We start from the raw sequence: 13070 nt of genomic DNA, 5'->3' as shown, positions 1-13070 counted from the left end.
ATTTCTTTGGCCGTTGTTATTTTTAATTTGTTTTGTCTAGATTTGAGATTGGAAACTCACTTCACTTTGTATAAATTTTACGGACCATTTTATTTACAATCATAGAGAAAGAAAAGATGTGGGAAAAGGAATCTTAGTAGAATTTGTTTGCAGATGGTTGATCTTGTCTAAATAGTGGGCATTGGTATCACCTGTGAGTGGTGTGTCATGTTTCAACGGGTTGTGTTTGCAGTGCTCCACCCCTGCCCCACCAGGAAGAGGTATCAGTGACTGGAGCCTCAGTAAGTCAGTCCAGAAACTGAAGGTTTTTGGAAACTTGTGGAGTAATTTGATAGTAATTTTTCTCTATGAAATCCAATAATAATTAAACATTTTCTATGCCATTTTTGAATTTTCATTTTTCTAGTATTTTTGAATGGCATTTTGTGTAAATGAGATATCTACTTTGAATTGGAAATGTAAAAAAACTGATCTTTCATCAGACTAGAAGCAGTGGGCTTTTTTGTTGTTGATGATGGACCTTTATTTTATTTATTTATATGCAGTGCTGACAATTGAACCCAGTTCCTCACACATGCAAGCACTCCACCCTAGCTCAGCAGTAGGCTTTGAGTTAATCTTATTAGTGGTTCTTCAGAGTGATTTTTTTTCTTTTCACCTCTTGTGTCCTTTTCCCAGATGCATCAGTTCAGTTATGAGAAATGTTATAGGTGCATAGTTGTTGCTTTTTGAAAGCTGCTAAAAAAAATTTATACCTTGATTTACCTAGTCATGTATATTATGAGCACTTTTGTTTTTTAAAAGTTGAGGGCTTCTGATTTTGTCTGCTTTTAGCTTGAATGTATATCATGTAATAATTTTGTGGTGTTGCTTTTGGAAAATTACTTTGTGGTTTCTTTTTCTTGTCAGTGTTTGAAAACTATTATATACTTTTCTAGGTTTAGCTGTATATGAATTTGTGTCATTTTGTTACTAAGAACACTTACCTTTTCTTGTCGGTCTTAGTTCAAACAAAGGGATTTAAGTAGTATTTAGTTTATTCTCTGTTGTGGCCTAGAAATTGCCTTGTCTAGGTAACTGCTGCTCTTAAATAGCAATAACATATTTGAACATATTTTGCAGCTTTTTTTAAAGTAAAGTTTATTTTTACTATAAAAATAATAGAAGCTTGGAAAACTGCAAATATGCAAAAAAAAGTCTTGGTGGGGATTAGAGAAATGTGGGTCAACAGATAGAAAATTTCAGTTCATTTCTGTTTTATAATGTGGTAAATACAGTAATGACAATGTACTTGAAAATTGGTAAGAGAGTAAATTTTAACTGCTCTCACCACATTTCCCAAAAAAAATATACGTGAGGTATATGTTAGTAAGCTTGATTTATGCAGTCTGGGGACGTAACTCAATGGTAAGAGTACCTGTCTAGCTTGTGTGAGGTCTATACCCAGCACCAGAGAGGGGTCCTTGATTTAGCCATTCCATAATGTATACATAAGATATCATTACCAAACAGTGTACTGACTTGCTAACTGTATGCACTTTTAAAAATTATATAACCCTTTCAGAAATGTTGGCAGACTTAGAGATTTCAGAGATTGACTTTTAAATTAAATTGCCCGTTTTATCAGATACTGTATCAGTATAATGTTGGTACAGCGAGCCTTAGTGCCACCTTTTCCTTACTGTTGAAAGTGAACTGTGGCCTGGGCTTGTGGCTCAGTGGTAGAGCTCTTGCCTAGCATGAGTGAGGCACTGAGCTCTATCCTCAGCATCACGTAAAAATAAATAAAGATAAAGGTATTGTGTCTGTTTATAACTAAAGATATATTTTAAAAAACGTGAACTATAGCTGAGATTGATTATTTCTTCAGGGAGTTGTTCTCAAATTGAAAATTTAAATACCCTCAGTCAAGCTTTAATCTAATACTGTGACTCAAAAAAAGCATTGAAAAAATTGTTTCAAGAGGCTCCACAAATCGTTGCAGCAGAGACTGTGGGTTGCCTCCCCATTGCCATTCTCACCTCCTGTCACACCTGCCTCTTTCCTAGATGCTACAACACCTAAAATCTTTCATCCCCAGCCTTCCTTGCTTGACAGAGTTGTAGCCAATAAGTTAGAAGTCTCTTTCTGGGAAACTTTTGCTTTTTTATAAAAGGGATAAGCTGGGTGCAGTGGTCTGTGCCTGGGAGGCAGCGGCAGGAGGATCGCTTGAGCTCAGGTGTTCAGGGCTAGCTTGGGCAACATAGTGAGACCTTGTCTCTTAAAAAAAATAAGTGGGGGCAGGTGTGATTGGTCCATGTTCTTGTGATTGGCACATGTTCCTGCACTCCCCCTTATTTATTTATGTATTTATTGCCTTCATTGTCTGGAGCATTTGACCATGAGGATAAAAGCAAGGATGTTGGGACAGAAACTAAGACTCTAGAATTTCTAACAGCATTGTGTTGCACTTGAACCAGTTCTAAGAAGTACCTATCTCCAATGATAGAAAAATATTTGATGAAGCCACTATAAGTTGAATATTCTATTACATTCCCAATTGAACCAAAATAGACTTTATTTCATACTTGGAATGAGTTTTGTTTTACTAACTAAAAATTTTGTCTTTCCTTAAAGAAAAATCCTTTTTTCTGCTTTTTCTTTTCTTTTCCTTGTAACTTTGTGTTTATTATTTTCATTTATTATTTTTTAATTTTATTTATTTTTTTGTGGTACTGGGGATTAAACCCAGAGGCACTCTACCACCAAGATACATCCCCAGCCCTTTTTATTTTTAATTTTAAGACAGGGTCTCATTAAGTTGCCCTGCTGGACTCAAACTTGCGATCCTCCTGTCTCAGCCTCCCAAGTTGCTGGGTACTCATTTTAAAATTCAAGCAAAGGTGGGTGTTAGCATAATGCTGACTAGAATAAGAGTCTTTTGTTTCTCCACAGAAACATCAAATAAATAACTACTAACTAAAGTTAATTTCTAAGGAACATTTCAGTCAAATAGCCAAAAGTCAAAATGAGAGTCTTGAAAGCAGAAGTAAAATGTGGTGGGCATGTGCACAAAAACAATGGAGTATTTCTCAACTTTTAAAAAGGAATGAAATTCTGATATATTCTACAAAATGAATAAGCCTTGAATATATCACACTAAGCGAAATAAGCCAGATAAATCTTGTATGATCCAGCTTATGTATTCAAAGGGGCAGAAATTAGGATGGTAGTTGCCAGTGGGGTTGGGGTAAGGTGGAAAGGGGAAATGAGGAGTTATTTTTCTACTGAGTCTACTTTCAGTTTGAAAAAATGAAAAAGTTTTAGAGATGGATAGTGGTGATAGTTGTTCAACAGTGTGAATGTTTTTAATGCCACTGAACTGTACATTTTAAAATGGTGAATGGCTACCCTCAACACATGTATGAAGACACAAATGATGTGAATATACTTTATATACAACCAGAGATTTGAAAAATTGTGCTCTGTATGTGTAATATGAATTATAATGCATTCTGCTGTCACATATAAGAAATTAGAATAAAAATTTTTTAAAATGGTTTATGGCAAATTTTGTTTTATGCATGTTTGACTTCAATTTAAAAATTGAAAACATAGGCCAGTATCCCTATTAGAACTGTTAAAGGAATTTAGTAAATTTATGGGCTATAAAATCAACTTAGAAAAAAATCATTAGCATTTCTATACACTATCAGTAGTTCATCTGAAAAAGAAATTAAGAAAGCAATTCCATTTACAATGGCATAAAAATAAATAAATTCCATTAGAGTAAGTTTAACCAAAGAGATGAAAGATGTTATACTGAAAACTATAAAATATTTATGAAAGAAATCGCTAGCCCAAATAAATGGATATCTTGTGTTCATGGGTTAGAAGAATTAATATTGTTAAAATATCCATGCTATCCAAAACAGTCTACAAATTCAGTGCAATCCCTGTTAAAATTTCATTGTCATTCCTTACAGAAATAGAAAAAGCATTCTTAAAATAATGGAAACTGGGTATGGTGGCTCATGCCTATAATCCCAGCAGCTTGAGACACTGAGGCAGAATAAAACCCATTCCAAGTATGAAATGAAGCAGGAGGAGCCAGTTCAAAGCCATCTAGCAAGACCCTGACTCTGATCGTCATCTGGGGGCTGGGGAATGTAGCTCAGTTAGTAGAGTGCTTGCCTTACAGACACAAGGCCCTGGAAGTTTCATCATCTCTTCCTCCCATCTCCCCACTTCTCCCTTCCTTCCCCCCTCCTCATTAATCAAATGAATCATTTCAGTGTTCGTAGCTGGATGGATTTCTGGGAGGTAGGACCCATTTGGTGGAGGTGGGTCACTGGTGTGCCCTAGAAGAGTTTATCTTCTCTGTGGCCCTTTGCTTTCTCCTTGTCTCTCTGCTTCCTGGCTACCGTGAGCTGAGCAGTCTTCCTCCTCCGTGCCCTTCCATCATAATGTCCTGCCCTGGAACCAGCTAACCATAGACTCAAACCTCTGAAACTATGAGCCAAAGTAAATCTTTTTAAAGTTTTGCTTGTCAGACATTGACAAGCAACAAAAAGCTAACACATGGTATTTATACATTCAGCCTTCAAAAAACAGGAAATTCTGCCATTTATGACAATATGGATGAACCTAGAAGATATTACATTAAGTGTAGTAAGCCTGGAACAGAGACAAATACCTGATAATCTCACTTACACGAGGAATCTAAAAAAGTTAATTATTGATTCATAGTAGATGGTAAAATGGTGACTACTAGAGGTTGGGGACAGGGAGAATGAGTACATAGGAAAAAGGTAAAGAGTGTTAACTTCAGAAAGATTAAGTTCTGATGATCAATTGCACAGCATGGTGACTATAGTTAGTAATGTTTTGTGTATTTCCAAATATATTTCTCTTTTAGAGAGAATTTTAATATTCTCACTCTAAAGAAATTATAAATATTTGAGGTCAAGGATATATGTGAAATAGCCTGATTTGATCATTCTACACTATATCACATCATGTTTCGTAAATATGCACAATTACCATTTGCTAATTAAAACTAATTAAATTAAAATTGAATATAAACTGAACTAAAAATTTGAAACAAAAGTAGAAGTCATAAGGTTTTTTTTTTTTTTTTAAAAATCACCACAAATCTCATTATTTAGAAATAACCATAATTAACACTAGGTGAACATTATTTCATGCCTTTATTTTATATACTTTTTTATGTGGTGCTAAGGATTGAACTCAGTGCCTCATACATGCTAGGCAAGTGCTCTGCCACGAGCTATGTCCCCAGTCCCCCTGAAATTCTTCTAAACTTAAAAAGTATTAATTAATTTGGATATTGTAGTACTGGAAAAAAATATTAAAATCACAGTGTTTCAATCTTAAAATCTAACTCGTATAAGAATCCCAGAACTTCTTTTCCCCTCTTTAAAGCTTTCATGTGTGTCTCACACAGCTTTAAAAAACAGATGGCAACTCAAGCCCCTGAACCTCTTTTACTTGTGAAAGCTTCACTTCTAAAATTGCTGATATATTCGGATATTTGGATGATCATGGCTGTTTTCCATTGCGGAGGTTATATAAGAAGTTTACTTTTATATGACAATGCTTAGGATTTTATTTGGTGTTTTTCGAAACAACCTTTAAATGAGTGTTTTGTTTGTACCAAGACCTGATTTACATATAAAATAAAATATATTTTTATGGTTTTCTAGTATACAAATGAACATAACTTCGTGTGCTTTTTATTTAGATTGAAAACATTGATATTGTTATAACATTGAAATTGTGGGTTGTAGGTGTGTTAGGTATGTTAAGAACCCTCAGTGGTCTTTCTTACCATGACTTATAATTTTTCTTTACCTATTGATTTTGTTGTTTTTTCTTTTTCTTTTCTTTCTTTTTTTTTAAATATATCTCCAACAGATTTATTTTTTAACGGAATGAATTGAGAAAAAAAAACATGGGGCACAAAAGTATAGAATAAAAAATAATACAGATGTAAGCTGTTTTGCTCATTGTTTTATAACCACAACAAACTAGTACAGAGAATGCCCTGTACAAAACAAAGATCAAGCTGTTCCCTTAGCAAGGCTAAAGATTTCAGTCTCTGATATTTGGAATTTAGGCTGCAGTCCTTATTTTTGGATGGATCACTGGGTGTGTGTAGCACAGTCCATGCTTTTTAAACCAGATTCGAACAGAAGAATGGCCACTTGGCCCAGGTAGAAGTAGATGAAGTGTTTGGTTTCATGTGTCACATAACTATTGAAATTTCTTCCCACAGTGCAGTTCCAAGTGGGGTGGTACTTCTTGTCAAACTTCTTCCTTTTCTATGTTATATTTCTCCAACGCCTGAGTAGCAGCACACTCCACCGAATCCAGTTGCATCTCTTCCAGCATGTCCACATTTTTATCACCATCTTTTAGCTGGACGATTGCAACAGTCTCCTGAAGAGAGGTGCTGGCACAGCTCAAGCCCAGAGGGAGTTGCTATCACTACTGAAGCTGTGGGATGTCTAAGCAACCCCACACCAGCTCTTGATTTTGGTTTCGTATCATAATGTATAATTTTTCTTCACTTATTGATTTCAGTTCTTTTAGCCATATGAAAAACTGTAAACCTTCTTGTGTACAGTTCACATGAATCATGTCTCGGGATCTGAAATAAGATGGATAACTCCAGGTTTCAATCAATGTTTATAATTCTCTCTGTAGATTGTATACTTATCTATGAACCTAAATTTTCAGTCTTTAAGAAGAATCTATGTATCTGAGATTGAGATACTCTCACATAAAACATACAATGTGTGTGAATCAGTGAGCTATATTTAGACCATACTTTGGTTAGACAACTGTTATGAAGGTAATGAGCTTTGTTACTATACTTGTACTGCGTGTTTATGCGCAAAGGACCATAATCATTGTCTCTTAATGCTCCACTGCTAGGATATACCACCTTTCATTTTCTGTTAGCAAAACATCCCTAGGATTTTAATTGTTAATTTGGATTTTGTTGCTCTCATTGGTTTATTTTAATAGTATACTATCAAGGCACTGATGTGTAAGCTTTTCAAGCTGTGCTTATGGATTAAAAAAGCAAATGAATGCAAAGCTGTGTTTTTATATCTTTAATGTCAAATAACTTTATCTGTATTTGGAATAAGGCCTGTCTTCATTTGGGGAGCCTCTGAATTTTATAGAGATTTTTTATAAAAGACAAGCTGTTTGAAAGGCCACAAGTTAACATTTTTGTATAATTTTTTTTAGTTTCCCTAACAACTAGTGACACCAACTTAACTTAAAAATCAATTTTATACACTATTCTGTAATAAACTCAAATAATAGGGCTTTTATTTTATTTATTTTACTTGTTTGTTTATTTATTTATTTTTGGTACTAGGGATTGAACTCAGGGGTGTTGAACCACTGAGCCACATCCCCAGACCTATTTTTGCATTTTTATTTAGAGATAGGGTCTCACTGAGTTGCTAAGTGCCTCACCATTGCTGAGGCTGGCTTTGAACGCTGTCCTCCTAATTCAGCCTCCTAGTCAATGGGATTACAGGCATGTAGCACTACGCCCAGCTCTAACAAGGCTTTTTAAACTATAGTTTATATGTATAAGCCTTTGCATACGTCTCTATCCGACATTCTTAGAGATGAGAGTTCTGAATCAAAGAATATACACACGACATAACAGATTTGCCTAATTCCTATTTTTTTCTGAGATTGACTATTTTTCTATTGTTTATTATAAATTGGTTGTTTGTGCCCTTTGCTCCTTACTAGAAGTGCTAGGTACAGCATTTCTAACTGATTTAAGAGGTCTTTCATAGTTCCGGTGTCGGTCTTGTGGCAATTGTAGTATAAAGGGATCTCGTCTCCCTTCTAAGCGCAGCATTTCCCTTTTGTTTTCTAGGACTTTGACTTTTAATTTTTTTCAATTCAACTGGTTTTTTTTTTAATACATTTAAAATTTTATTTTGACCTGTTTTTCAGTCCTTTCTTCTATGAATCTTGCCCTTTTTTGCTTTTATACTTAAAAAGCTCTTTCCTATCCAGTGATTATATATATTCTCATTAATACTCAAGTTTCTTAAATTTATTTGCCAATTCCACAAAACTTCCTATTACCAATTATCTAAACTAAGTATGGAATTTCTGCTGAACTTTGCCTAATGTAGAAGTTTGACGTTAGGGAAATAATTTTCTCTTTCTTTTGTGACATTCAGCAAAGGGCCAGTGGGTGTTTTAATTTTTTCAAATGATAATTTTGTCCCATAGCTTAAGTATAAAAGAATGAAAATCCAAGATAATATTTATGAGCAAGTTGCGTGGCTCTGTTTTTTTTTTTTTTTTTTTTTAAATTGCCTTTTTAGCTACTTCCTAACAGTAAAGCACTGGTGATTTGTTTTTCAGAATCCTTGCAGCCTTTCCTGGAAGCCTGTAGCAATACTTTATTTTTTCGTACTTGTTCTGTGTTGCTTCGAACCCCTAAGCTTGATCTTCAAATCCTAGAAAAGCTCAGTATTATTCTACAGAAACTTTCTAAAATCAAGTAAGAATTTCTTTAATATTTTTATTGAAAGATATCTCATCATGATCATTAGGCCTTTCTGGATATTATACCATTTCAACTTTGATTATTATATCAAAATTTCTGATCCACAGGTATTGAAAATAAAGATTCATGAATATTAATATGTATCTAAGATCGTGAATTTAATGATAAACTAGAAAATTAGAGTATTAATCTTAGAACATCTAGTTGTTTCTGAGTTCAGTTCAGCTAGGCAAACTTTAAATACCACACACAGTATATGAAACTAAAAGCAGTTTTTAGCAACCAAATGGTAATATCAGAATAAATAATTGCACACTGGTATTCTACAATACCACAGGTAAAAATAAAAAGATCCTAAGATGTATTTTATAATTTATTATTAATGCAGGGAATGAGAATGAAGTCAGCAAAAGATTTTAAATGATCTTAGTAAACTGGATTTATATTAGGAAACTATTAGGGCTTCCTGCTACTGATGATTTGGATTTTATTGTGAAAATCAGAGCTTTGTCTTTGTTCTTTCTTCTTTCCTCTAACGTGAACATTGCTGTGACCAGTTTTTAAATTATAAATAAAGGACATAGAGTTTAAACTATCTTTCTTGAATCTGGTGTAGTCTAGTGTTTACTTTGAGGCACTTATCTAAACACCCATCTCAGCTGTTGATCACACCACAATTTGGATGTTGGCTCACCTTTTCTCTAGGTCTCATCCCCTCATTTATGATATTCATGGTAGAGAGCTTGGATATTTTAATCCAGACCTCAGTATACTTAAGAGTAAATATAATATGATCTTTAAAATACCTATAGATATAGATATAGTTATATTTGATACCATGCCCATTATACTGAAATAAATTATTAACTGTCACATTAGAACCTTGTTCTCAACTCACCAGATTATTAGTTTTGGTCTGATATCAGAGGAACTTACCAATTTTCTGTCTCCCTTTTTTCACAGACTGTACCATGATTCTCTTCATTTGTAATCAATACATTTTCAATAAGGCCTGTGGCGAAATGAAGCTGCATTGACATTACTATATTTAATTCTTTCTTAATTTCTTAATATATGGGATTTTTAAAAACTAGCTCACCCTGAATGCAGGGGCACATACCTGTAATCTCAGCAATTTAGGAGGTTGAGGAAGGAGGATCACAAGTTAGAGGCTAGCACTGGCAACATAGTGATACCTTATCTCAAAAGAAAATAAAAGGGGATAGGGATGTAGCTCAGAGATACAGCATTTGTTTGGGTTCAGTCCCCAGTAACTGCCCCCCAACCTGAAAAAAAAAAAAGGTCGTCCCAAAGTTCCAAACATTTTGGGCTCCAAATGTTTTACTCAACATGTTTTATAACTTAGCTTCAAGTCACATTTAAAGAAGTAGAACAGAGCCTGAACAGATGTATTGGGAATAGGCGATGTTCAAACAAGGCTTAAAATAAATCTTTAAGACCACAAAGGTAAATCCTTTTGTATTAACTGGATGATAGATAAGATTATTTGAAAATTTCTCTCAAGAAGCAAATATACCTAGACAAGGAAATAAGAAATAAATTATAAGATAGAATGCTGATTGAAAATGAAATTAATTTCCTTTTCTGTATTAGCAAATTTAACTTACTATGATAGGACTGTAATTACTATTATAAAGAGGGTGGTTGAAAAGTATTCTAGAGCTAAATCCAAAGGTAAACCAACATCCTGCTGCTTTAAAAGCTAGCTTAAGATGATCGAGTATTTTTGCTCTTTTTTTAGCTCTGGGGGAATCAAGATTTCTCATTCTGTAATAGTGAATATAGTATAGTTTTCAGGACTAAAAAATATATTCATTTTTCTTCTACTTTTTTTTTTTTTTTTTTTTTTTTTACTTCAGGCCTATCTCATAAAAACTGTTTTGTCTGTCTTAGCATCTTAATCCTTTAGTCAGCCATTTTCTCCACTATTTTTTTTAAATGCCATTTCCTTGAATTTACACAAAAGCTATCTCTCAAAGTCATTATATAGATTTCCTAAGTATGTGTAATTAAATAATATACTTTTTTTTTTTACAGGAGTAATAAGAAGCTCTTTGAACTTTTTACAATTCACCTGATGCTTCAAGAAATCCAAAGGACAACACATCCTGAACATGCCTTTCTCTGTATTAACCTAAATTCAACTCTGTTCAATTTGGGTTTAACAAAATGCAACTCCTTGGTCTCCAATACAAGCCATTAGACTGGCTTATTTTTATATAAATATTGTGTTGCTTATCTGTAAAAGTGTAAAAATCACTAAAATAACTAAAATTCTACCAATAAAGTTACCAGTAGCATCATTTATCATGAAAGATAAGTAGAAATTTTTTCAACTTTTTAAATGAAATATAAATGAATATGGAATTTTTGGAATATTTCAGTTTATCTAAGGTAGTACTGATATACAAGATGGTATTTGCAGAATTTATGACACTTGGAGTTATTTTTATATAAGTATTTTAGGAAGATTCTTAAAATTATGTGATTGTTTGGAATAAAATTGGTGCTTATGTGGGAATGGTTTAACCATGTTGTCATTTTGTTTTCTTACTTTAGTAGAATTCCTCCTTTTGAAAGCAAAAGTACATTTCTTCTCCTTTTTTTCTTTTCTTTCTTTCTTTTATTTTATTTATTTATTTATTTTTTTTTTGGTATTGGTACTAAAGATCTAACCCAGGGCCTCTCACATATTAGGCAAATGCTGTACCACTGAGCTACACCCCCCAGCCCTAAATTTTTTATAAAGTATCTAAAGGATACTTTAGAGAAGGAAGTTTATTTTTTTCAAAATAATTTAATTATTACTAAAGTGTGTGTGTGTGTATATATATATATATATATATATATATATATATATATATATATATTGTAAGACATTTTTAAAAGAACAATAAAAAATAAAAAATACTGCTAGAAATATCTCTTGGTATAACCCCAAATGATTACAGTGGCCAGAGGTGAGGTCTGGGTGAGGTGGTAGTGATGAAACTTGGGTTTTAGGACAGAACACTGAAAAGCAAGAGAAAAGCAAAGTTGTTTTAGAGTCATAAAACCCTACACCGACTGTGTAATCTCATTTTCAGGATCTAGAAGAAATTTTGAGGGAGCTGTTTAGCTTCTTCAAAGAATATAAGAAAATGTGCCACTTGTGAAGCAAAAATAGAAAGCCATGAGGAGCACACACACTGAGCTGAATATGGTGAGGTTTACAGCAACTAACGCCAAAGCCAGAATTCACATTGGAAACAAACCAGAGCTTGATTGATTCATACTTCAAAAAATAAAATTAATGTTATAAGAACAAACAGGAAGCTCTCTCAGAATTCTTGAGTATCTAGAGATAGGATCAATAAAATATAAAAGCAAAACCAAAAGCCAGTTATCTATAAGGGAAGAAAAACAGGTCAACCTTACAGAATGGCAGAAATTAATAGAGAATTCTGGAAAGGAAAATTTTTAACCATGAATTTATACATAGTAAAGATTTCTTTCATAGGTGAAGAAAATGGAAAGACATTTTCAAACATGCAAGTGTTCAGAAATTATACCACTTACATACTCTTTTCAAGAAAAGAAATTAACCAATTTAGAGATGAAGGAAAACTGAGTTTATTAAATTAGCTTTATCCCAGAGACTGCAGTGAACACTGAAGCCACTTAACCGTAAACAGAAGCATAAGCAATTAGTTCACTGGCAGATTCTACTGAACATTTAAGGAAGAAGTTCTAACCAGGTATGGAGATACCTATCTGTAATCCCAGTGACTTAGGAGGCTGAGGCAGGAGGATTACAATTTTGAGGTCAGCCTCAGCAATTTAGACCCTGTCTCAAAAATTAAAAAGATGGAGAAGTAGCTCTGTGGTAAAGGACTCCTGGGTTCAATCCCAAGTGCTTTAAAAAATAGAAGAAATTCTATCAATTTTCTACAATTTCTTTCAGGAGATAGTAAAGGCAATACTTTTTGACTTGCCCTAAAAATGGCCAGCATCACTCTAATACCACTCAAATGTCTCAATCTTAAATTTTTCTTACAACTATTAGAAGTTGTGGATATCATATTGAACAACCTGAATGGGATGTATTTTAAACATAGAGTGTCTAAACTGTCCTTCCTGCTTCCTTTGAATCTATTGATTTTTTTTCCTTTTCATTTCTTTGCCCACTCCAAAAGAAAAGAACCGATAAATAATTATATGTAAGCCCTCAGGTAAAGCAGGCTAGCTTCTTTTTTGACGTTATCCATATGCTGAATACAGACCTTTAAAATATGCTTTTCCCCCTATTCTTTAATAAGTTACGCTCTTAATTAAGAAACAAGCCAAGTTGAAAAGACTGCGGAATGAACTAAATCAACCTCCAGAATGTGTGCCTTTCTGGCATCTAGCAATTTAAACATTCTTGTAGAAATTCATAGTGACAAATGAAAACAGAAACAAGAAACAGAACAAAATGATGAGGTGAAGTTCATTTATGGTTTCCTCTGGTGCC

The 13070-nt window shown here is 33.6% G+C and overlaps 1 protein-coding gene across 4 annotated transcripts in view; it reads left to right on the top strand.

Moving 5' to 3' along the window:
- Window positions 1-11091, top strand: part of Ccdc138 (coiled-coil domain containing 138) — a 60877-nt gene extending 49786 nt beyond the window's left edge. For 3 of the 4 annotated variants that reach the window (XM_026380229.1, XM_026380227.1, XM_026380225.2), the window contains 2 exons: window positions 8413-8551; window positions 10616-11091. In XM_026380229.1, coding sequence (XP_026236014.1) covers window positions 8413-8551; window positions 10616-10781 — 305 coding nt within the window. In that variant the 3' untranslated portion in view covers window positions 10782-11091. The remainder of the gene's footprint in view (window positions 1-8412; window positions 8552-10615) is intronic. The other variant, XM_026380228.2, reaches the window with a different exon arrangement.
- The last annotated feature ends 1979 nt before the right edge of the window (window positions 11092-13070 follow it).

This window comes from Urocitellus parryii, chromosome 12 (genome assembly GCF_045843805.1).
Source record: "Urocitellus parryii isolate mUroPar1 chromosome 12, mUroPar1.hap1, whole genome shotgun sequence".
NCBI lineage: Eukaryota > Metazoa > Chordata > Mammalia > Rodentia > Sciuridae > Urocitellus > Urocitellus parryii.
This window is presented reverse-complemented; position numbering and strand designations above follow the sequence as displayed.